At 34.4% G+C, this 23,235-nt stretch overlaps 7 protein-coding genes across 19 annotated transcripts; 1 reads left to right on the top strand and 6 right to left on the bottom strand.

Moving 5' to 3' along the window:
• Nucleotides 1–243: 243 nt before the first annotated feature.
• On the bottom strand, nt 244–7,100 carry LOC105427001 (uncharacterized). The gene is made up of 4 exons (XM_011638496.2): nt 5,575–7,100; nt 5,415–5,477; nt 4,092–4,254; nt 244–3,807 (listed from the first exon to the last, which is right to left on the bottom strand). The coding sequence occupies exons 1-4, from the start codon at nt 5,655–5,657 to the stop codon at nt 943–945; spliced, it is 3,174 nt and encodes a 1,057-aa protein (XP_011636798.2). The 5' UTR covers nt 5,658–7,100; the 3' UTR covers nt 244–942.
• A 128-nt stretch (nt 7,101–7,228) lies between these two features.
• Nucleotides 7,229–8,419, bottom strand: LOC105427002 (peroxynitrite isomerase THAP4-like). Its single transcript, XM_011638499.3, has 2 exons — nt 7,662–8,419; nt 7,229–7,578 (listed from the first exon to the last, which is right to left on the bottom strand). The coding sequence occupies exons 1-2, from the start codon at nt 8,058–8,060 to the stop codon at nt 7,462–7,464; spliced, it is 516 nt and encodes a 171-aa protein (XP_011636801.1). The 5' UTR covers nt 8,061–8,419; the 3' UTR covers nt 7,229–7,461.
• Nucleotides 8,420–8,567: 148 nt separating this feature from the next.
• On the bottom strand, nt 8,568–9,913 carry LOC105427003 (peroxynitrite isomerase THAP4-like). Of its 5 annotated transcripts, none has more exons than XM_011638501.3 (3): nt 9,771–9,913; nt 9,003–9,394; nt 8,568–8,914 (listed from the first exon to the last, which is right to left on the bottom strand). In XM_011638501.3, exons 2-3 carry the CDS (start codon nt 9,381–9,383, stop codon nt 8,789–8,791), a joined length of 507 nt encoding a protein of 168 aa, XP_011636803.2. In that variant the 5' UTR covers nt 9,384–9,394; nt 9,771–9,913; the 3' UTR covers nt 8,568–8,788. The 5 variants fall into 5 exon arrangements, with proteins under 5 accessions (XP_011636803.2, XP_088940109.1, XP_011636804.2 ...); XM_089083983.1 differs by having other exon boundaries at nt 9,003–9,560; nt 9,771–9,911; XM_011638502.3 differs by having other exon boundaries at nt 9,715–9,856.
• Nucleotides 9,914–10,168: 255 nt separating this feature from the next.
• Nucleotides 10,169–11,919, top strand: LOC105427004 (DNA repair protein XRCC4). Of its 2 annotated transcripts, none has more exons than XM_011638506.2 (2): nt 10,169–10,310; nt 10,492–11,919. In XM_011638506.2, exons 1-2 carry the CDS (start codon nt 10,286–10,288, stop codon nt 11,220–11,222), a joined length of 756 nt encoding a protein of 251 aa, XP_011636808.2. In that variant the 5' UTR covers nt 10,169–10,285; the 3' UTR covers nt 11,223–11,919. The 2 variants fall into 2 exon arrangements, with proteins under 2 accessions (XP_011636808.2, XP_011636807.2); XM_011638505.2 differs by having other exon boundaries at nt 10,175–10,310; nt 10,461–11,919.
• Afti (aftiphilin) lies at nt 11,693–16,684 on the bottom strand. Of its 3 annotated transcripts, none has more exons than XM_011638507.3 (7): nt 16,575–16,684; nt 14,495–16,377; nt 14,133–14,345; nt 13,912–14,058; nt 13,782–13,842; nt 13,429–13,554; nt 11,693–13,258 (listed from the first exon to the last, which is right to left on the bottom strand). In XM_011638507.3, exons 1-7 carry the CDS (start codon nt 16,675–16,677, stop codon nt 12,762–12,764), a joined length of 3,030 nt encoding a protein of 1,009 aa, XP_011636809.2. In that variant the 5' UTR covers nt 16,678–16,684; the 3' UTR covers nt 11,693–12,761. The 3 variants fall into 3 exon arrangements, with proteins under 3 accessions (XP_011636809.2, XP_088940081.1, XP_011636810.2); XM_089083955.1 differs by having other exon boundaries at nt 14,612–16,377; XM_011638508.3 differs by lacking the exon at nt 13,429–13,554.
• Nucleotides 16,685–17,660: 976 nt separating this feature from the next.
• Nucleotides 17,661–21,054, bottom strand: LOC105427008 (uncharacterized). 2 transcript variants are annotated; one of them, XM_089083974.1, is made up of 3 exons: nt 20,915–21,054; nt 20,209–20,477; nt 17,661–20,085 (listed from the first exon to the last, which is right to left on the bottom strand). In XM_089083974.1, exons 2-3 carry the CDS (start codon nt 20,470–20,472, stop codon nt 18,181–18,183), a joined length of 2,169 nt encoding a protein of 722 aa, XP_088940100.1. In that variant the 5' UTR covers nt 20,473–20,477; nt 20,915–21,054; the 3' UTR covers nt 17,661–18,180. The 2 variants fall into 2 exon arrangements, with proteins under 2 accessions (XP_088940100.1, XP_011636811.2); XM_011638509.3 differs by lacking the exon at nt 20,915–21,054 and having other exon boundaries at nt 20,209–20,603.
• LOC105426998 (SKA complex subunit 1) lies at nt 20,998–23,234 on the bottom strand. Of its 5 annotated transcripts, none has more exons than XM_089083979.1 (6): nt 22,844–23,178; nt 22,611–22,703; nt 22,396–22,517; nt 21,834–22,311; nt 21,557–21,725; nt 20,998–21,113 (listed from the first exon to the last, which is right to left on the bottom strand). In XM_089083979.1, exons 2-5 carry the CDS (start codon nt 22,687–22,689, stop codon nt 21,568–21,570), a joined length of 837 nt encoding a protein of 278 aa, XP_088940105.1. In that variant the 5' UTR covers nt 22,690–22,703; nt 22,844–23,178; the 3' UTR covers nt 20,998–21,113; nt 21,557–21,567. The 5 variants fall into 5 exon arrangements, with proteins under 5 accessions (XP_088940105.1, XP_088940104.1, XP_011636796.2 ...); XM_089083978.1 differs by lacking the exon at nt 20,998–21,113 and having other exon boundaries at nt 21,418–21,725; nt 22,844–23,032; nt 23,094–23,234; XM_011638494.2 differs by lacking the exon at nt 20,998–21,113 and having other exon boundaries at nt 21,418–21,725; nt 21,834–22,067; nt 22,155–22,311.
• Nucleotide 23,235: the final 1 nt, after the last annotated feature.

Here is a 23,235-nt window from a genome sequence, read left to right as displayed (position 1 = left end):
TTATGTATCATATGTCTAGTTAGAGTACGTAGAGAGAGATGAATATGTTTATCGAACAAATGCATTCGTTTACTGACTCATTGCACATATTGCGCAATATGTGTCTGAATGAGAAACATGGAAAATTAAATTGATTTTACATGATTTTTTAAAAGATTTTTAAAACTTGGAACTTTTTTCTGTTTTAATATTAATTGATATTATTAAATCTATGGAGGTGATTAATTAATCTAAATTAATTAATTTTTTTCGTCTTTTTCCAGATTTAATATTTTTAAAAATAATCAATTTTTATAATGCATCAAATACGTTTCTGACTATTGTTTTTGCGCGACTGCAATGCGTATTTACAGATATAATTAATTATATTTTAATTAGATTGCAAACTGAAAATGGGTAATGTCCACAAAATAACATATATTTTCACTTGCACCTTGTTTCACCATTTTATTCTATGCTTACATATTTACATCATATGTAAATATGATATTTACGATAGCAATGCCAAGCGAAAATCCAAAACTTAATTACTCTCATCATTTACTACAACTCGTGGACTCTAATTAACACTGTAATTAGAATTATATTCACTGTATTCATATTCCTGACATTTCTTGCGAATAAACTTAACGCGTCCATCTTTGAGTCCAAGAAGATCCACTCGTATTCTCTGAATCACATTTATTCTTATTATAGTTTATCTTCATTTGTATCAGACTAACTGATTAACTATTCTTTCCTTTTAATGCTGACACTTTATATATTTTAATTAAAATCCGAATCATATTGTTTGTATCTATCTCTCTTGATCATCGAAAATCCGTTTCGAGATTTGAAAATTCAATCATTCTTCTTCAGTCCATTTATCTTATTAACAGGATCTTGTTATTGCGATCTTCCTTCATATCACAAATTCAATCTTCCCAACATATATCACATACTTCAATTGAAATCGAAATCACTCTCCGTATTTGAAACATTTCTCTCGATCGTCGTGTCCGTGTCAGAATCCAACAGGGACTTGATCACATCCTTCTTCTTTTTCGATTGACTCGTCCCGTCAACAGCAGCTGCCTGTTGTGATTTATCCTCATCTCTGTCGGATTTGTGTTCCGATTCCGGATCTGCCGGTTTCTGGAAGGTCTCCTCTGTTTCCGGTTTTTCTTCCTGTTCCTCGGCATCGGGATTGGCCTGTCCTTCTTTATAGTCTTGTTCATACGCATTATCATACGTCTGATTAGGATCATAGGGAACTTCTTCGGTGTAATCATACGTCTGATTATCAGGATTGTTCTCGTATCCTTGATTGGGATCATATTGTTGATTGGGATCCCCATATCCTTGATTAGGGTCGTAGTTATAATCGTACGCTCGATTCGGATCCTGCTCATATTGTGCATCAGGATAGTGTTGGTACTCTTGATTACTGGGACCTTCGGGATATTGTTCGTACTGGCCCTCTACGTACTCGACGTATTCTTGACCTTCTTGAGCGTATCCTTGCTCGCCATATCTTTCATATTCTTCGTTACCAGCTGCCTCGTACGATATATTTGGATCATAATATTGTTGGTTTGGATCTTGTTCATATTGCTGCGCTTGGTTCGAATCCTCGACATATCCTTGCTCGACATTATATTCGTTATCTTTTATCACATTTTCAAATTTATCGTCGGTTCGCAGCTCTGCCGTCTCGTTGTCAGCTTGTTTCTCCCTGTCACTTTCATCTAACTTGCCAAGTTCCTCATCCGTCTGAGATGCGATTTTAGGCTCATCAACTGTATATTGACTCGGAAGTTTAGGAGACACATTTTCGGTATTCTCAGGAAGCTCATGCAATTCGTTTTCGTTTCGCCCATCGAGCTCATTCACTTCATTCGTATCTAGTCTTTTCGTTTCTAATTCCGAGCAAGGAAGAGTATTCTGCGGAAGATGCGCGTTCTCCACTTCATTTTTCGTACCGATTTGCTCGGTGAATTGTGGCGACTCCCGCGATTCGTTTCCGATTTCCTCTCTGATCTTGTCCACGATCTGTTCAGTATCTTTTCCCGCTACTTGATTTCTGTCAGGATCATCCAAATGTAATTCGTGAACTTTTCTCTGCATACTCGAGAGATCCCATGGTGCCAATTCCTCGACGACGTCAAACAGATCTTCAATATTCGATTCCTCACCGGTTACCAGATCATGTTGCTTCTCTTTCAATGTTTTTTCCAAATCGTTGATCTGATGTGATTCGTCACTTGTCATTATTTTCATGTTTACATTATCCTTCTTCGTAGTGAATATTTCCCGATTGCGATCTTGTGAATCAGCTGAATCGCCCGCGTTATTCCAGGTCTGTTTTGCAATCTCCGTATTTCCGTGCGGCTGTTCTAATTTCGCTGAGTGTGTCGCAATGTCTTCTCTAATTTCGTTCCCTGCCAGAATCGCGCGTCCTTCAGCTTCGCATTTTCCTTTCAATTCCGATGCGTCAGTTTTCGTTACTTCGCGATGTCTAATTTCGTTCCCGACTTCCGTGGGTGAGCTACCGTCATTTTGCTCAGCCGGATTTCTCGTGACCTCCTTTAGATTCGCCGTCCTCGACGCAAGATCACTAGCCAATGCTAGGATCCTCCCCATTTCCTCGGGCATCCGCTCCTTCTTCGCCCGATCTTCAGCCGGAAGTTCCAAAGCGTCCTCCGACAGAGAAACATTCAACAGATCGCCGCTAGTGTTTTGCTCATGGTCCAGCTCGTCCAAGCTACCATGTTCCCGATGGAGCTTGCGAATATTGTTGATGTATCGATCCAGTTCGTTCTCCAGGATCGCCGTCTTGCCATTCTCGTCCAAATTGACGTTGTTCATTCCCAAAGCGTTCGGCGATCGACTTGAGGTCTTGCCGACATCCGCGTTTCCCCATAGCAAACGCTCGTTGAGCCTCAGACCGTCCAAATCGTCGCTAGTGATGGAACGAATGGATCCTTCGTCATCAGACTTTTGCGGACTCGCCAGGATATAGTCCATGTATCCCGGCAACGGACCGATCTGATTAACATCTGATCCCGCACGGTACACACTCGATTTTCCGGTCACTGAGGTCGGTCCTGCGGCCGCAATCTCGGACGGATCGTATTCTCTCATCCGCAATTGCGACGGCAATATATTGGCATCGTGATAGCGAAGTAAAGGATCGATTTGTTGTGCAACAGGGATATTTCGTGGTATCTTTCCGTGTCGCGCGGTCGACGAGAGGCCGGATGCTGCTTGTTCCGATTCCACATGCTTCCTGAAGAATCGGTTGACGGGAATAACATTGGACTGTGTATTATCCGAGCGAGGCATTGACAAAACCGGTGCTTCCGCGTAAGAAACGCGTAAGTCTGGGACACGTTGGAGATTGCTTTCGTCATACCTGGAGGGTATCACCCGCGGATACTGGGCATTTGACGCAGAAATCGTCGACATTTGGGCGAGCTGATCGCCCGTTTGACCGATCGGAGGGATGTAAACGTGAGATCTATGCAAAGCATTCATCTGACGATGATCAACGCCGAGAGGTACATTTGCTGATGTAGTAGTTAAAATTGAAGAATTATTTAATGGGACGCTGTTTACGTGAAACTTTGGCTGATTTAGTTGAGGATCAAGCACTCGCGGTGATGGGACGCCTCTTGTTTCTGCGAACGCTAAATCAGGATATGCCACCCCCACGGTTTTCTTCGTATATTTATCTTCATTCTGACTGGCGATGCCACTGTCCCCGGTAACACTACCGGGTGGTCGATGATTGGAGTATACGCGAAGTAGATAAGCTTCATATTGTTTCTAAAACGGAGTTTCAATATTCTCATTAGATAAAATAAATCGACGTAGATAGAATAATAGGCTGTGGTTTATTTTTCATATTTTCGTATATCTCATTGTGATTATAAAAAACAAGTGTAATATATGTAATAGAAAAAAAAAAATATATATATATGTGAATCTAGTTCTTATGTGAATAATATTTTTTAACAATTATTTTTAACATTTATTTATTTATTTTGTTTTAAATGAAAAATAAACAGTAACATAAAGCAATTTCTTCATAATGTATAACAAGCACTCACTCTGAGAACATTCAGTCGATCTTTTTTCGCGCTCATCAACGCGAGCTTGTTCATAACTTTGTCCAATGCTGCGAGAAGTTTGTGATTCCTCTCATCTCTTGTACGTTGCTCTTCCAAATATTGTATATACCTCATACGCAATCGACTTATACAGGCATCGTGTCTGCAATTAGAAAATCAAGTTATTGTTATTGAGCGGCAAGTTTTAGATTTAAAAATACTTTGGCTGAGAAAATATTTTCTTACATTTTTTTCTTTGATTCTTATTTTTAATATTCCCAATATTCTAAATTGAACATACAATATTATAAATTGAAAAGTCTATAAATTGGTAAATTGAATAAATAAATTAAAAATTGTATGTATTAGATATTTTATACATTTTTTGTAAATTTTCTTTATATATATTTTCTTTCACAAAATTACGATGTGTATAGAAGATATATATATATTCAAAAAATAAATATATTAAATAGTCAATTAAGAAGTTAATATGATCTCCTCACGATCAAACAGCCTTTCGTGACCTCGTAGCATAAGGTTGCCGAAGTCTTTACGACAATATATAGCTAACGCAATGACTTTAAAAATGGAAACGCGCATCATTGTGCGGCATAAAATATGCGAACATTTTTATTCTGTGTTCACGATCAATGAAACGCTAGAATGTCTCGGCCAGACACGGAACGCGTAAACAACGAGCAAGATAGAGGAATTGGCATTGTCCCGACCGCGGAGATATGTCGACGGGAACGGGATTGCGCTCGCGGCATTATTGATCGTGACATTCCGTAGAAGGGAGCCAGTGGATCGATATCGAGTATTTCCTCAGGTAATTCCTCTACATCTGCAATAGGTGAATTGTAGAGCGATATACTAATGTTCACATTTTCAAATCGAGAAACTTTTAAATTTTCAAAAAATTTGAGATAAAATAGATTTATTAGTCGCAATAAAATCTTTTTATTGCAAGAGTAACAGTTTTTAAAAATAAAAATTCACTTGAAAATTTTTCAGTTATTTTTTTATTTGTGTACTACTCCTATCATTTCATTAATTTTTTTCTCAAGTAACGATAAAGGGAATAATGAATTGAAATAATAATAAATGTAGAACAATTAGGTTGCGTCAAGTTATAAAATAATAAATAAATCATATTTAGCAAATTTAACCAGAATATTTGTAATTGTTCACCGTTAATTTTTTCACATTCATAATAATATCACTCGATCTGGGCTTCCGTAATTCAAAATCTGCCAACTCAATACCGCAACAACTCGATTCCGGACACAGATTCCGGATAAGCGATAATTTATTACTCACCTGTTACGAGATTCCCGCATAAGCATATTGAATCGTTCCTCGAGTCGTATTCTCTCCTCCTCGCTGGAAAATTCGTAACGTTACGAACCGAACGTAATTATACACCTGCGATAGTATTCACGAGACCTACGATTACTCCCGGGAGGAGTGGTGTACTTGCCTCTTCCGCAGTTTCTCCTGAAGCTCGAACATCTTCTTGTAATAATCATGATCATTGTAAAGCGGTGCCATGCTGCGCGCCATTCAAAGGTCAAAAAGATGAAAGACGATCGTGCGACATCGAGATGCGATCAATCGATTCAAATATTCCGCGCGATGGAAGTTTAGATTTGCGCACGATATGATTCGAAAAACAAAAGAGCTTTAAAATATTGATAATTGTTTAAATAATTTTTCATCTCAAAGGAATTATAAAAAGAATAATGCATTGTTAAATAATGAGAAAAATAAAAACGCGTTTTTACTTTTTTCGATCTTTCACACTTTTCCTGCAATCTCTTGCATGAGAAATTATATCAACTTCTTTCGAAAGAAGTCTTATAAAAAAAAAAAAGAGAAGAAATATGAAGAAAGAGATTTGAGAGAAGTATGTATATAAATTGTGACAAAAATTGAACATTCAAGAAATTTCCAAAAGCGTGATTACGTATTTTGAAAAAAATGTAAAAAATAAACGGAGGTTATTGGAGAACGCGAAGTATTTCAGATGTATAAGTCAAAATTCCTAAAAAAATAATGAAGACATTTTTTTAAAAAAAGGAAAAACTGAAGGAACACAGAACGAAATTAAAAATTCCACGTGATGATTTAAGCGACGACGTGTACTTTTGAGCTTGAAAATAATTTTGAAACGAGCTTATATCGGAATTAAATTCAGGCGAAAACTTGAATGAGTATATTAGTGAGAACACGCAAACACTCGCTCTGAATTATCCGCGCGTGACGAAAGTACCGATGCAATGACGACGGAACGACGAGCATTCGATGTGTTCGAGATATTTCAATATCCGATGTTCGGGTCCTCGGGTGCGAGGGAACGATCCTTCGTCATGCCGACGCGACGAGCAACTGTCGCGGTCGAATCGTCGAGTCCACCGTGGCAGGTCGGGGTTGTTTCAGCAGGTAAACACGCAGGTGTTACGTTCCCTACTCCCTTTATGCCAAGCGAATTCGTGCGAGCCGTTAAGCAGCGGCCGTTTAACTTGAATTTCGTGATGTTACGAAACAAGTGGATCGGGATTTTCATTACATGTGCGACATGTACCCACATGATCCTCGTCCTTTCAGATTTATATCAGCCACGATTTTTCGTATCGTTTAAGTCGAAACTCGCGTTTTCAGTTTCGCAGGAAGTAGACAGTTTAATTCGTCGTTCGTTAATTTTGCATAAACGAAAGTTTAATTCCCTTGTCATTTTTGAGGCAAGATATTGCTAAGTCAGATTAAAATAAATTTATTGTTAATGCGTTATTTAATGAATATCCGCGCGTAAAAAACGATTAACGGCGTGACTGAGATTGTAGAAGCACCAGGTTGAAATTTTTAGAACTCCGACGTAACGACATCAATCGCAATGCCGAAATATCGTATATAATCGATAAAAGTCACATTGCAGTAGTTAAATGAAATATAACTAAATGCCATCGATCGGGAAAGGACGCTTGAAGATGCAATCTGCGGCGCAATTCTCTATGCGGTCACGTCGCGTGCCAGTCGCGAATTTTCTCCCTTTTCCCCTTATCGTGTGCCCCAACCTTCGACCTTCCAGTTAGTTGACTCACCTTGATAAGCGAAATAAGAGAAGGCGGCGTAACTGTGTGCGAAACATTATATTAATAAATTAAATCTGCGTCACTATTTATTTTAGCTACATCAATGAACTACATCTACGTTTCATGTTCCTTGAGAATTTTGTCCGCTTCTTATTTAAATTATTACAAGGAGAAAATGGTTTTAATTCCTGGATTTGGATAGAAGTTCTTCCTTCGTGTCCTTACACACACACACACACACATTTTTGCAATATAGATATTCCTTTCATGAATCTTTATGTCACTTTCCTATACTTCGCGCGCAAATGTTCCGTCAACTCGGGTGTCTTCGACGTCGCCATGTAGAAGATGAACTCCAAATTGTCGCCATTGCGTGTAAATACTCGACGCGTCTATCGTGAAAGGAAAAGCAACGTTATTGAATAATTATATGCTAAAGTATTGATATTTGTAAAGAAAATGTCCGGTCGTGTACCTCTGTTACAGTCGCGAAATGTGGTATCGATGCATCTGTCGTCAATATATTGGTGCTCTTCAAATCGATGATAGTGTTATTATCATCTGTCAGATCACCTTGTTCGACCGTGAACATTCCTATATTATTAATCAGGCTGAGGGCGATCTTTTTGGTATCCGGTAAGATTTGCAGGAAGCCAGTCTCTCGATGCATCGGCATACCGGTTTCTGGATGCCAACTCTGCGCGATGTAATTGAACAACGGCTGGCCTATAGATGTAATATTTATTTCGTCGAAATAATTGAAGGGCTTGATGGTCGGGTACGTGCCCACCGCGGGCTCATCCGTTATCCATGTGCCCTCCAACCAGGCCAGGACGTGCAAGAGCTCGTGCAATGGAAAGATCTTCATATACATCTTTGCAACTATCGCAGTACAACTAACAATCTAAAAGTCTAAGATTCTCAATTGCATTTATATGATTCCCACATTCAATTCAACTGCTGGCCGTACTTTATACTGAAATCGCAGTACGAGATTTCCAGTATTTTATACTTTTCCTCGATCTCATTCATTATTATATGGAATTACACAATGTCCTCTAATATTACGGCCACTCAACCCTCGCATCACAACGGAAGTCACTATCGTCGATCGAAAAAAACATATACTTTATATATCATCAAAGGTATTCTCTTTTCAGCATCTGTTTTCGTCTTGCCTCTTTTTCTCTCCTACATTTAATTACATGTACATGTTCCAAGAAAAAACATACCATTATATAGTCATGAAAAACCTCAAATTGTTATATAACAAACAGAAACATTTTTAACAGCAATTTCACAGGCAATTATTGAATAATGGATTCGTGCAACGGATGTTCATATAATCATGATAAAGCATCAAATGATAAATCGATGTACATATATTTTTACTCTAACGTTTTATTTGCGTATGACGATTACAGTAAATTACAGTAGTCAAAAAGCAATAGCAAGATAAAAACTTCTTTTGTGTTTCATATCCTTTTATGATTCCTCACTCAGTTTCACATACTTCATAGATATTTAAATTTTGTAAATTACAATAATAAATCATCTAAAACAAATAGTAAAATAAAAACTCTATTTGCTCTTCCCATCCTTTTATATTTCTTCTTTTATTTTCACATATTTTGCTCGCAGGTGTTCAGTCAGCACTGGAGTATTTGATGTTGCCATATAAAATACATATTCTAAACAATTATCACAGAGTTTATATTCCCTGCGTATCTATTACAAAATTTAAAATATATTTTAATTGCATAATTAATAATAAATATATAAATTATGATGTTAAATTGGTAACATTTAGATATACCTGTGTTACATGGGGCACCTTTATTCCCTTTAATCTTACTATATCTGTACTGTTTAAGTTGATAGTTTTGTCAATTACTTCACCACATTCAATAGTTGTTAAACCAAAATTGTGTGCTAAGATAAGAGACACTTGATTAGTTCCTGGATTCACTTTCAAAAAGCCAGTTTCCTGATGCATTGGTTTTTTTAAATCTGATCTGGAGAAGCTTCGTCCAGTATAATTGAACATAGGCTGTCCCAAGGATGTGAAACTTATTTCTTCATAATAGCTAAAATCTTTTATCGTCGGATACTTGCCGCAGCCTTGGTCTTCTGTTCTCCACGTTCCCTCTAGCCAAGCCAATTGTTCTAGTGCTTCATGCAATGGAAAACGTTCCATTTTTCTAGAATCTATATTATTTTGTATTACATTCTAGATATATTAAACAAATATATAAATTTATATGCTAAAACAGGAATTTGTTCATAAATGTATTTCTTCAATTTCAACTTTAAGAGAATTTCAAGATCTCAAAATAACCCGCAAATTCAACTTGTAATTACACTGTCATATAATCTGGAAGAACAAAGACATAAGAAAAATTATATTTATTTTCCTTTTTGCATTTGCAGTTCCCTAAGACATAAATAAAAGCGCAATTATAAAAATTACATTAGATTAAGTTAGCATATGTAGCGACTAAATTCTGAATTTCGCGAAATACACATACATATGTTTTGTGTAGTACACGTAATATGATAGCGTAGAGTATAGATGGAAACATACTATATGCTTTACGAAGTTTAGCCAGTATCAGCCCACCAACAGCCAAATGCCAGTTTATGTTGTCAGAAAGAAGTTTGAGAGCTGACACGCCCGTCCCCGTATTTTAACTGACATCAGTTGTTCACATTACTGGATTAATCATGTCATCGTACGTCACTAACCTATATGATGTATATATATATTATATACATATTACTAAATCTGATCATATTTTTTAGTCCACAGTCCACATTAAAGCGACAGCGACAAATTCTTAATTGATGGATTTTTTTTATATATCGAAATGTATATACTTCTAGAGAAAGTTTTATGACCGAATAAACTAAGAATTTTCGATTTGTACGATGTCAAATGTCTCGTGATTTCTCAAATTCGCTTCATACTTTTTCTGGGTTATGAAAAGGAAACATGATTAATGTGAGCATAGGTCAGCTTGTGAATCAAGTGGACAAAAGCGATTTTACATTGTACGCAGAATGGGAAGACACATATTTTAAGATAATAGTTTTAAGATCATGTACGGTACCAATAACTGGCGAGGTATATATGATTGACTTAATTATTATTTATTTTACTGCATATTTACCCATATGAGAAAATTTTGGAATGTCGTGTTTATTGCAAGAATAAAATGTCTCTGCTGACAATCGCAATAACTCCATTATTTATTAATTTATCTTAACTTTTTAGATGCATATAGAGAATGCTAATTACTTTCTAGATCACTTAGACGAATCCTTTGAAACATATTTGGAAAAAACGAAACAAGCATTTTCTGGCAAGAATGCTGATATACAGTTTTTTCTTAAGGATGATATATTTATGTGGAAGCAACAAAATATTGTCACTCGTGGAAAAATTATAATGCACTCTCTTTCGAATATATTAATTCTTTCTGATATTTTAAAACAGCTGTTAGAATTTTATCAAAAATGTCAAGAGCGAGTATTAACATTGGAGAATGAGAATGAACATTTGAGCAAAGCCAATACAAAACTGATTACAGATATAGAAGAAATGATAAATATGAAAACTACTATGGAAAAAGATCTTTATATGAGATTTCTTTTACTTTTGAATACAAAAAAGAAAAAGATTAGAGAACTTCAAAAAGCTTTAGATAACAATAAAAAGACAACAAAATCAGTATTTGATGAAACTACAGATGAAGAGAGCGAGGGATCAGATGACAGTAAGAAAATACATGATCCTAAATCATCCAGGACAAGGAAACATAAGATGGATTGTAGTGAAAGTGAACAAGAATTTATACCAAAGAATAGTGAGAAAAATTTCAAAAAATCTATGAGGTTTTCTTCCAGTGAAGATACAAGCCCTGAGCCTTCAACAAGCAAAAGCAATTTAATATTACAAGATACACATATAATAAAATCTAAGCAAGCAAATTGCCTTAGCAGCTCACCAGAATCCACGGAAGATATGTTTTCTTAAATAAAAGATAATAGATATATTTTAATATATATATATATATATATTAATATATTTCATATATATTTTAAATATATTTTAATTTATTTAAATATATTTTAAATTATTTATATATATATAGTTATATATTTTTAAATTATATATATATATAGTTATATAGTTTTAAATTATATATATATATATATATATATATATAGTTTATAAAATTTTTTGTAAAAAATTTTATAGATATGATCAGATAGAATCAACTCCTAATTTTAATCTTGATATAGATTGTTAAAATTAATGATAATTAGAAGATTTTAGTATAAAACAAATATATGAAATAATAAATTGCTTTTCACATTTAATGCTAATTGTCTGTGACAATTATAAAAAATTAAATTCAGAGATTAGAAAAATGATCGAGGATTTTGAGATTTGCAAGGAATGATTTTGTAAAAATGGTAAAAAAGGTTACAACAATTCGATCATTAAAGATTGCCTATGTGTTTGTTAATATTATCCATAATATTTTACATAAAATATATATTACAATATTATCATTAGTCAATAAATAACGAATAATGGTAATAGTATTTATCATTTCGCTCTAATGATCAATATGCAAATGCCAAGATTTACATAATTAAGTACATTATGTTCCACAGTAGAAATTCAAAATGTGCAATAAAAGCATCAAGCGAATTTGATATACGTATCACTCGACGATTTCATTACAGATATCAATCATCAATCTACGGTAATTGACTTACAATTAGTATATAATTTTTATGTATTTAAGTATGTGTGCAGTGTATATGTGTTTCTGTTTTCTATATGACTGGAGATATTTACGATTGTTTTTGAAATTCGTAACAGATGAACGTCGTACAAAGTACGCACAATTTCTCGAATATGTAAGATAATTATTCAGATTTGCTCATCTAAAAGTAGTTTCAAAATGTTAATAGGAAATATAATATAAACAAGCTATACTCTGGCACTACTTAATTGCCATCAAAAATATATATCTTGAACGGAATCTGTTCTAACATATAATACATAAAACTTATCATTAAGAACTGTAGACTAGAATATGGCTGAATGTGTGAGTTCTTAAACCTATCAAATTGAGGACGTAAAATGTCCTCAAGATTATAGCAAATATTGAGTTAAAATAAACTTATGTGCCATAATTTCTATCGATACAATATTAAATTATAATTACGCAATAAAATAAAGACTTTTTTAAAGAATTCGGTAATAATACCAGTAGAATCACAAAATAATGATGGTTCGGAATGTCAAAATGCATTGCACGGTGCCGCAAGCGAATAGATTAATATAGGACAGTGTTTCACGTACACAGCATATCATTATCCTTTCCCATTGTGGAAGAGCCAAGGTTGGTTTGAATCAAAAGTTGGTCTGAACACAGGTTTGAAAGGTAGCAGAAGTACGTTTTGATTGTATGGGTCATTTAGAAACATCCAAGACAGGTTCTCTGGGAGGTTTCCTCTCGTGTTTGCCCTTTCAAACTCGCATTCAGACCGATGTTACTCAGCCGGGCATCTTTCGATTTATCATAGCACCCAGATCTGGCACAATCTGCCTTTGCTCGCGATTGAACAACAAAGTTCTCGCGTTCAAGAACGATAAATCCGGTAGTTGATTCAAAACTTTCAAGGTCTCAGCTTGTACGGTCATCGGTCGCCCATATCGGTCCATGACCACATGTTCCGTACTTTGCATATTCTCTTTCTTACTTATTGATATTTTTTTGTGATATTCGTGTGCCTTGGAAATATTATTGCTTATTGGAAACGACTTATTGTTAGTCGACGGTACATTTCTTAGTGTTCGATGCGACGAATTGTTTCTATGTTTAGTTCCAAAATCTTGCTCGGTTTTCTTCTTCCATTCCATTGTGCAGGGCCCTGGCAACGGTTCTATTATCTTTGATGTCTTTTGCTGTTTTAGCGAACTACTAGTAAGGTCGGATAGGTTTTGTGATTTTATGCTTGATTGATTGCTTGATTCTTGGGCTTCTGATGAATCTGAATTAATAATAGAAATCATCGATTAATTAAAATTATTAAATGAGTTTGAAAATATAAATGCAATTATAAAAATCATGATAAGTTTACTTTAATGTCTAATGTATGTTGATAAAAATAATATCTTGCTATTAATGCAACGACAAAGACATTACAGCTTGAGCACTTACAGTAAACAGAGTTCGTTGAGCAAGCTGACTGATGATAGGATTCGGAATGTGTGGAACAATGGGGTGTTAGTAGAGGATCAAACGGACACAACAAATCCAGAGGCAGAAGAGCGGACAACCCACCACCTGTATTGTTATTTTTTGCAACATTTAGGATAAAATTCAACATATTCTACAGGTTATATAACAATACCATACTACTTCTACATATAAAAAATTATTCAGAAAATATTTGTTTTTTTTCTATCTTGTTATATAGCCAGTTAGCAAAATATAAAGCATGTGTATTGATATTTTTTTTCTTCTTCAGTGCAATTTTAATCGCTAATTACGCAATTATAATAGATACTTACTAGCATCTAGAGGATTTACAAGGCCAGAACTATTCCAATCAAATTGGGCGGCAGGTACTTCCTAATATATTACAATTATTAATTAATATATTGATTACTTACATATTATATTAATATAATCTCAACTTACATCTGAACAAGCTGCGCCTTGTGTCTTGCTGGTATTAGTAGCAGAAGACTGGTGAGGCTCAGCAGTAGCTTTAATTGGCTCTAACGGAGTAAAACCAAGATTTGCAGCAAATCTCGGTACATTCGGATTCCATCTCGGTCCAAATAGCTTTAAATTCGCAACCAATATCGTTATATATTTTTTTTATAAAATATTTTAATAAAAAAGCTATGTACACTTACGATATTCCGGGAATCAATGCCAAGAGCATTCAAAAGGACATTGTTACTACTACTATTTGTCCATTGGTAAGTAAGGGCATTGGTTTCTTCCACGCTCTTGACATTCTGCCAAACTTTATCCGTTTTATCTATTAGGGGTTTCAACTCAACTTCGTAATGTTCAGAAACCACGGAGAACATATTTGTTATTATGTCTTCTATTTTATTCGCGGCCTGAAATTGTTTTGACCAATTTATATTAAAGGATATCGCATCAAGTTATTTAAATTCAATGCAAGACTAAGAATCTACATTAAAACAATATACTCATTACTCTATCAACTATTAGCTTTCTTGTATTACACAAACATTCCTAAACTCACATTCTTGTTTTCTATCCGACATATAGATTCTTTCAAACTAAACTGCTGTGTTTCTACTACTCCCGCTGATGTTTCGAAATTACTAAAATCTCCGAAATCGTCATCGTCTTTAGGTACCTTCAGTTTCTTAGCATCGTCAGGTTTCCATTCTATTGTTGTGCTTGAAAAATTAGTAAAATCACCAAAATCGTCATCTTCGTTTTCTATACTTTCAAATCCAGGACTATTTTCTTGCACTTTGGCTTCTGATTCGATCTTTCGTAAATGAAAATCATAAAGTTCGCCATCGCTAAAGTACACTACAGAATTTTCGCTTTCATATGTGGCACATTCTTCATTCGCAGTATTCGTAATATGAACTTTATCCTTTAAGCAGTCGAGAGATGTATTAGTAGATGGCAGTGAAGCTTCTTTAATTGATGAAAACTTTTGTACACAAGACGCATCGGATGTGTGTAAATCATGAATTTGTACTGTCTCGTATGTGCTATTTCTGGATATTGGATTAAAATTACTTCTCAATTCTGATACATCATCAAAATCTCTATGCTCCATAAATTCTGTAAAGTCGGAATTATCTACATTGTGTGCGTCGAAACCATTTTCTGGAATGTGCTGTTTGCACATTTCTTCACTATTCAATTTTTTTTCCTCGTAAACAGAAATTTCCTCTTTTATTCCGTTCACACCTTTTTGAACAATTTGATTCTTCATTCCTACAGCTACATATTCACTCTCTTTTGATTGTATGGTATTGTTTACGTCAGTTATATCGCAGAAGTTATTAGAAAAAGTACATACGTCGCTTCTACTAGAGTTTCGATGGTAAATGTCTTCAATATGCATATGTACGGATGTATGGTCTAGATTTGATTCCTCTCTTACAGTGTCATCGTCGAAAGTGAAATCAAAAGTGAAAGATTCGTTCACAGTTTTACTCGACTTTTCATTATTCGTTTCGGTGCTAGACACTACATCGTACATCTCTATATATTTCGGCTGAATACTGAATTCGCGATCCGGTTGCCTAAAAACACCGGTATCACCTACATTAAGTTCTTGCGAGGTAACAAAACTGGAAATTGTCTTTTCATCGTGGATGAAGGCAGATTTGTCATTAGTATCATTAACTCCGGTTTCATTTTCGCCATATGGCATGTAAGTTTTTCCTACTTCATCCTTTATATTGTATTCTGCGTCCACAGAATTAGGCTGATCATCATTCAAATAATCCGTTTGCAAAACCGTCACAGTTACATCTGTTTTCTTATCGCAGACAGTATCATCCCAATTGGTGGAATCTTTAAACTGTTCGTAATTGTAGAAATCGTCGTCCAGCTGTTGCAGAATGTCCGGCGTACTCGTAGGATCTTCCAAATCCAAACTCACGGGTTCTATTTCGTCGTTTGCTTCCAAATCATTCGATGATCCTTCCTGCTCACTGACTGTCTTTACGCTATCGGCTAAACTACTATTATTACTACTAATTACATCCGTATCAACAAAATTCTCCTTAGCTAAAACATTCTGAGTACAAACGTGATCAATACTATTACTAGTTTCAACGTTACGTGACTCTCCATTTCTAGATAAATCTAACACACTGTGTTCTGTTATACTAGCGTCTTCAAAAGTATTTTCCAATACATTACTATTATCTGTTCTATCCTTCAATTTTATGTGGCTCACATTATTCTGCACCTTTTCGACAATCAACAGGTCATCAATAACACCACATTTTAAGGTTTCGCTTATTTTAAGACAATTATCCATTACTGGTGACTCATTACTACCATTTATCCTAGGAGAAACATTCTGTGATGCTATTGGTGTTTGTATCGGAGTGACAATCTTCTGTGGGGACTCTGATGAAATAGATAAACCTATAATAAAAATTATATAAATTAAAAGATAATTAACTAAATTGTAACATGAAATATGAGGTCAATTTCTTATAGCTGAATTGCATTTGAAGTTTGGCGAAAGAAAAAGTTTTAATGCAGTCCAACTAGAACAGATTACAATTTATATTTATGGTTTGTATCGACAACACAACGGTTAATAATTTGCACATAAATACCATCTATTCCACCAGTCGTGAAGTCTCCAAATTCATCTTCATCGGACTCTCCAAAGTTATCTAAGGGTGGTGGCGTGGAACTGACTAAAGGCGGGAAAGCCATGATTCCTCCCTGTTTCAGGGAACATTAACGACAAAACATAATTTATCACTTGCAAATATTAATGAAATTAAGAAAAGTAAAGTATGAATAATGAAAAAACACAATTATTAATAGGAGTGAGCCGAGGTCTCTCGTTACGTTGAAACAACGCGGAACTATCGCACGTGAAGACAATCCGCGGAACATTCGAGCGTCGTCGTTCGCGAAAACGGGCTTTGTTTACAACTACGCTCCGTTCCTTCCTCTCCATTCGTTACATATGTCAAACGCGTTAAGGTTAAGTCGCGCTTCCGAATGGACGGATTTACGATGGGTTTTCCCGTGGTTCAGAAGGTGTACGTCACGTGAGAGAACGTATCACAACGGACAATCGACGAAACGCGCGACGACGACGACGACATGACTCTCGTCTTCTCTAGCCTCGTCCTCTCTGGGCTATCATCAACACTATCATCATCAGCACTACCACTACCACCATCATCACGTACCTGTACAATCCACTTCGTGAATCTCGGGATGTCGCCTGTCGGCACGACTCTACCTTGCCACCGTCATCTCGGCGTGCACGGGCCTCGGTAGTTATCACAGCCAAGTGTCGGATCCAGCAGCAGATCGTCCGTGCGTGACGATTGGATGCACGATGACGGTGGTCATGAGACATCGCAGGTATGTAACATCACCTGTTCCAGGACGCGCGGGCGCGTGCGCGACGTAACGGCGCGCACCTGTACGTATATACGCACATACGCGCGACCTACGCTCAAAATTTTCGCATGATCATCATAAAATAACGTCAATAATGTAAATTGATAAATAGATAAGTAGTTCGTAATTTTTTTTTTTTTTTACAAAAGTACGATATATGCACGATGACATAAACTAATTTTAATGTGATATGTATCATATTTAACTTGTACATTGTAACATTATTAATGCGAATGTGTACAACATATATATTAATATATGTAAAATATATATTATATGTTTATATCTAATACTGAATTATATTATAATAGTATAATACTGAATTATATTAATCTTTATATAAATATAAAGAAACCTAGAAGATAAATTATATTAATTATATTGTTATCATATGTAATATTTATAATTGTTATATAATTGTTTATATTCATTTATATTGCTTATGAAAACATAATTTAATATATCTTAACTATTTCGGAGCACTTACATCCATTTCTTTTAACGTATATTAATTTTAATGTTAATTTTTACGTCTCAATTTAATCTACTCTTTTTTTTTTTAATTTTTACAGCTAAACAAAGATAAAAAGCAAATCGAGATTAAAGTTAATCTGTGTTAAAAAAAATGGACATTAATCATTTATTGAAAAGATCAACTTAATAATCGATTCGTATCTACTAAAATAATACAACTATTTTGCATAAGTATACTGGCACAGTACGTAACCAGTTACTTATCTGTATAATGCAAATGTAAGAATGAAAAAGTTAATGATTCGTGATATCTAAGTACAACTTTCAAGATTTATCTTGTTCAGAGGCATGTTTGGTACGCCTATGTTTTCTCATGTCCCCTTTTTGTCGAAAGCACCTGCCGCATACGTCGCATGAGTGCGGTTTTTCTCCGGTGTGTATCTTGATGTGATTATTCAAAGCCTCCGTTCTGGTAAAAGCCTTCTCGCAGTAATGGCATTTGTATCGACGATCGCCACGGTGTATTAATCTATGCTGATAAAACACGGACCCAGTCAGGAAAGCCTTTTCGCACACGTCGCACTTGAACGGCCTCTCCCTCGTGTGCTTCTTCCTAACGTGATCTGCCAGGTCCGGTTTTATTGTGAAACGCTGATCGCAATATTCGCAGGCGTAAGGCTTGATGCCCATGTGGAATCTCTTGTGCGTCCACATATGGCTTGACTGAGTGTAACTCTTTCCACAAATATTACAGACATACGGTCTCAATCCGTTATGTCGCCTCTTGTGCGCGTTTAACGAGTTCGCTGTAGGCAGCAGACTTCCACAAATATCGCAGGGAAACTTGGAACACTGATCTCGTCCGTGATTCTGTATGTCCACGCTTTTGTCAAACACGCCCCCGCAGAGCTCGCAGATGAACTTCATATCGCCCGACTCAGATAATCTAGATGCACGCTCATGCCTGTTTTGCTTATGCTTGTACAGCAAAGATAATTCCTTCATGTCTTTATTACAGATGTCGCAGAGAAAAACAACAAGAACTTTAAACAACCTGGGATGTTCCTTCCAATGCAGAGCAGCTTCCGCGAACGATTTGTAAGTGGCCATACATTTATTACATGTGTACGGTCTTTCGATGACGTGCTGGCTTTGATGAGTTTTCAGATTGTCCGCATTAGTAAAGTAACTGTTGCAAAATTCGCAATGATACAACTTCGACGTTAGCAACTCCTCGATCAACGTCACCTTATCCTCGTGTACTACTTTATAATGGATGTCGGCATCGTCACAGGAGATAAATACCTCGCCGCACTGGATGCATTTCCAAACTGTCTGGCTGTTTTCGATGACTATGCAGTGGCTCGCGACATGCTTGTTCAATCTTGACTTTTGCGTAAAGCTCTTCGAGCAATCCGAGCACTTATAGGGTTTTTCGGGCAGATGTGTCACTACATGACGCTTCAGAGTATAGCCGTCGAAAAAGCCTTTGTTGCACACTTCGCAGATGTGAGGCCGATTTTTACCGTCGACGCAAACGTGTACTCGAAGTGCCTCCTGATTCTCAAATAACTTTCCACATTGCAGACACGAGACATTAATATCCTTAGAATGTTGTCTTTTATAATGATAGAACAGTTTCAGCTCTTTACCAAACGTTATCTTACAGATTTCGCAGTATAACGCTTTCGCGCCTTTATGAAACTGCATGTGAAAGTTCAATCGTTCCTCAAAAGTAAATGTTTTGTCACATACGAGACATCTGTATGGCTTTGTTGTGTTCTGTATAGTAGGCTTACACTTGTGACCGTCTAGCGTCTCTTTGGTATGATAAAGATTCATGCACGCTCCACATTTTAAATATTTTTGTCTAGTCCCTAGATACTGTAAAGTGATAGAATGATTTCCGTTTTCCTTATTAACTTTTGCACTATTAAATATATTTTCCTCATCACTGCTTTCTAAGATTATATCATTTTCATGTAACTCCATATCCTTTGTATCCTGGAATATCTCTTCACATATATTCATGTAGCCTTTTATACATAAGGGACAGGATTGTTGGTCAGAAAAAAATTGATTGGAAATATTAAAAGATTGCTTCTCCTTTAGCATCATCGACAAAGTTTCCTCTGCTTTAATGCATTGCGTGTCAAATTTGTCACACCAATTTATTTTTTCAACGCATGTCAAGCAAAGCTGTTTCGGTAATGGGTCTGTTTTTTTAATCTGAAATTATAATCAAATGTATGACACATATTTATAGATGTTATAATATAAATATAATACAAAGAAGTTTGTATACTTATAAAAAACACAGATTTATAAATTATTTTTAATAAAACATCTTACCTTAATGCTTAAACATGTATTTATTTTATGTGCCAATTTCATTGATTCTCCGTATTCAGAATAGATATATATTGGGTTATTGGTTTGACCAGCACATAATCGACAGAAAGTAACTAAGCTGCTGTCTTTCTCATTCTGTGTGGATAATTCTAATATCTCGTTGGATGAAATTGGTTCTTCTTGTGACCATACTATGGAACCATCCAAGTCATCAATATCATCTTCGTGATCACTTAATGTACTAATTGACTCCGCTTGCAACATGTTTTCTTGTTACAAATTAAATTCAAAATGTAAGGATTGATTATATTTTTATGTAAATTAAATTTGCCTTTGTAAAAGATCGAAAATGTTACGATATATATATATATATATATATATATATATATATATATCTTGTAACATCTTATATATACAATTTATAAATATGTATATGGTGTGTACACACACACACACACACACACACACACACACACACACACACACACACACACACACACACACACACACAACGTTTATAAATTGCTTGTCTATATTCACGTAATGGACATCATTTAGTAAAATTTTATAATTTTTACAAATTTAATAGTAAAATATTTAAAATAAGATTTTATATGTATAATTATATCAAATTGATTTTACATATATATGTGTATGTAGATGTGAAGTGTTTGAAAGGTTGTGATGAAAGAATGGAGCAGATTACCTTTTTTTTTTCTTTGAAAAGAATGTAAATATTCAAATATTCTTTTTCATGGCAAACTCAATATTCTTAATATAGTGAATTTTCTTGCTACCACGATTCAGCTTCTTCGAAGATGAGCAAATAAATCGGTTAGCTAACTAGAAACAATTGCCTGCTCTTTCTGAACAACTGAATCTACTTTTTGCTGTTTCTATTTTGTCTTCAATGTAAATAAGAAAATAAAAATATAAAAGTTTTATTTATATATATATATATATATATATATATAGTTTTGCACATATGAGATATACATATGTAAAAGAAAATTTAAAACTTTGAGACTAGATACTTACTAAAATAAAAAATTATTTAATACAATAATTTTAATATGGCCAATTCTGTGATATTTTTATAATTCATATATCTTAGAATCTAAATTTTTTTACATAAAACTTTCTAATTATCTATTTCTATTTATTCGTTTAATTATTTTATGTATAAAAATATTAATATCTCAAAAATAATTATTTTAAGAAATATAGCATATCTTATATATTTTATATTCATTCTAAGATTCTGACTTAGTGTTAGTAACATCAATGATAGAATATATTTTTATTATGATAAAGCTATATTAAAAATCCATAACAAAAAGGATCATACATTAACTTAAATTAATGTGGTGTTATAATATATCGCAATTCATTTTTTATCCTACACTCCCGTAAACGTTTGCAATGGCGCAATGCAGTTATTAAGTTCAACTTGGTCTTATCAATCTTTGTTTTCGTTTGTCTATAATAATCTTCAGCTGTAAAAAAATAGAGGTATTCTGAAAATTAATACAAGATATACATTTTAGACTTATTATGTTTATAATATATTGTTACAATTATTTGTAAATATATTTATATCATCAGTATCAAGACTGAAAATTTACCATTTTCTTCTCTTATATCAAACTCTTGTTTCTTATAGTGTAAATATAAATTAATTTCACCCTTTTTCTGAGCAGCAACTTTTCCTAAAGATAAAATTGTGTACTTTGCAATTAGTGTCTGATTTATGGCTCCTATCAAATTATTAATTGTATCCAAGGTTTGCCTCCCAATAATATACTTAGGCACTTTGTTAAATTCTTCTGTGGTTATAAATGGTATGGTTGGACACACTTCTGGTTCATTAAAAAGTGTCCTTTTACAATCTTTCATTACATCTTGCTTTTCTATTTTACTGGTATTATGAATGTTGCTAGATATACTTTGTGTTGTCAGTTGATGTATTGAGTTTACAGTACTCTCCGATGTATTAGGAATGAGAATGATTGAGTTTTGATAACTTTGAATAAGCTCTGGTGGAACATTTTCTTCTTGATGAAGAATCCTTTTATCCAATGTTTCGATCAACACTAATGTTTCCTTTACATAAGCAAAAGGAATTTCAATTCATTTCCAATTAAATTTGATAATAAATCCTTAACAATTTTATTATTCTTGATTTACCTTTAAATGAAAATTTTGTTCATTCATCCTTTTTAAAAGTTTTCTCATTTTCTCAACACTATATGAGAGTTGCAACATTTCTTCATGCATTCTTTGAAGTTCATCCTTTATATTTTGTTTACCTGTATTAAATAAAATATGATTTTATGATAAAAAAAATAATTTCATAAGAATTCATAACATGAAATTTAAGAGTGCAACAAATGACAATATACCTTTTATCAATAATGTGGCCTCATCCAATTCCTGCAATCTCTTGACTTGATTGTCAATTATCTCTTCCAGGTTATCCATCTGGCCCTATTTGTCTATAAATTTATTTTCATTAATAAATATGCTAAATAATATTAAACGATTAAAATTTGTTTTATATACGTGAAATGCAATAAATGTAAAAAAAATGCATCTTCTACATATCTAAATGTGTATATTTATACATATAGAATACCTTATTTTAACTAAATACAAGAACCGCTGTTAATTCCTAAAAAAACAAATCCTGAAGTTGTTTTGTTTGTGAGTAATGCTTTTTTCCCCAAATTATATATTAGAAAATAGTAACACTTCCGTTTCAAAACATGTGACACTTTGAATTCAAACTGTTCAACATACTGGTTTTCCCCTCCAACTAAAGTTCCTTAAATAAAAGATACGATTCATTTAACGTTACAATGCTTTGACTGAAATGTTTGACTGACCAATCAAAACAAAGAATTTTTTCACTTGACCAATTAAAAAATGCTTCGAAGCATTTGTAGCACTAACTGCACTCCCCATCATATGGGAAGCACCTTGGACGATATTTTTGGAGACTTGTTCTACAATGTCGTGTATCGATGT

The sequence above is a fragment of the Pogonomyrmex barbatus genome, unplaced genomic scaffold, assembly GCF_055798465.1.
Source record: "Pogonomyrmex barbatus isolate J1 unplaced genomic scaffold, ASM5579846v1 scaffold8, whole genome shotgun sequence".
NCBI lineage: Eukaryota > Metazoa > Arthropoda > Insecta > Hymenoptera > Formicidae > Pogonomyrmex > Pogonomyrmex barbatus.
The sequence above is the reverse complement of the archived record's forward strand: the minus strand, read 5'-3'. Positions and strand labels throughout refer to the sequence as shown.

What these genes read in the sequence shown, in the direction of transcription:
- LOC105427003 (XM_011638501.3), bottom strand. Translation starts at nt 9,383, where the DNA reads ATGGAACGTTTTCCATTGCATGAAGCACTAGAACAATTGGCTTGGCTA. An exon ending in AGGTGCCCCATGTAACACAG is followed by an intron (nt 8,915 to 9,002) that starts GTATATCTAAAT and finishes ATTTTGTAATAG; the next exon opens with ATACGCAGGGAATATAAACT.
- LOC105426998 (XM_089083978.1), bottom strand. Translation starts at nt 22,689, where the DNA reads ATGGATAACCTGGAAGAGATAATTGACAATCAAGTCAAGAGATTGCAG. An exon ending in GGCCACATTATTGATAAAAG is followed by an intron (nt 22,518 to 22,610) that starts GTATATTGTCAT and finishes TATTTAATACAG; the next exon opens with GTAAACAAAATATAAAGGAT. An exon ending in TGATATAAGAGAAGAAAATG is followed by an intron (nt 21,726 to 21,833) that starts GTAAATTTTCAG and finishes ATTAATTTTCAG; the next exon opens with AATACCTCTATTTTTTTACA.
- LOC105427004 (XM_011638505.2), top strand. Translation starts at nt 10,179, where the DNA reads ATGATTAATGTGAGCATAGGTCAGCTTGTGAATCAAGTGGACAAAAGC. An exon ending in CGGTACCAATAACTGGCGAG is followed by an intron (nt 10,311 to 10,460) that starts GTATATATGATT and finishes TTAACTTTTTAG; the next exon opens with ATGCATATAGAGAATGCTAA.
- LOC105427001 (XM_011638496.2), bottom strand. Translation starts at nt 5,657, where the DNA reads ATGGCGCGCAGCATGGCACCGCTTTACAATGATCATGATTATTACAAG. An exon ending in ATGCGGGAATCTCGTAACAG is followed by an intron (nt 4,255 to 5,414) that starts GTGAGTAATAAA and finishes TTCTAATTGCAG; the next exon opens with ACACGATGCCTGTATAAGTC. An exon ending in ATCGACTGAATGTTCTCAGA is followed by an intron (nt 3,808 to 4,091) that starts GTGAGTGCTTGT and finishes ACTCCGTTTTAG; the next exon opens with AAACAATATGAAGCTTATCT.
- Afti (XM_011638507.3), bottom strand. Translation starts at nt 16,677, where the DNA reads ATGGCTTTCCCGCCTTTAGTCAGTTCCACGCCACCACCCTTAGATAAC. An exon ending in TGTAAATCCTCTAGATGCTA is followed by an intron (nt 13,555 to 13,781) that starts GTAAGTATCTAT and finishes ATAACAATACAG; the next exon opens with GTGGTGGGTTGTCCGCTCTT. An exon ending in CTCAACGAACTCTGTTTACT is followed by an intron (nt 13,259 to 13,428) that starts GTAAGTGCTCAA and finishes TTATTAATTCAG; the next exon opens with ATTCATCAGAAGCCCAAGAA.
- LOC105427002 (XM_011638499.3), bottom strand. Translation starts at nt 8,060, where the DNA reads ATGTATATGAAGATCTTTCCATTGCACGAGCTCTTGCACGTCCTGGCC. An exon ending in ATTTCGCGACTGTAACAGAG is followed by an intron (nt 7,579 to 7,661) that starts GTACACGACCGG and finishes CTTTCACGATAG; the next exon opens with ACGCGTCGAGTATTTACACG.
- LOC105427008 (XM_089083974.1), bottom strand. Translation starts at nt 20,472, where the DNA reads ATGTTGCAAGCGGAGTCAATTAGTACATTAAGTGATCACGAAGATGAT. An exon ending in ATACATGTTTAAGCATTAAG is followed by an intron (nt 20,086 to 20,208) that starts GTAAGATGTTTT and finishes TTATAATTTCAG; the next exon opens with ATTAAAAAAACAGACCCATT.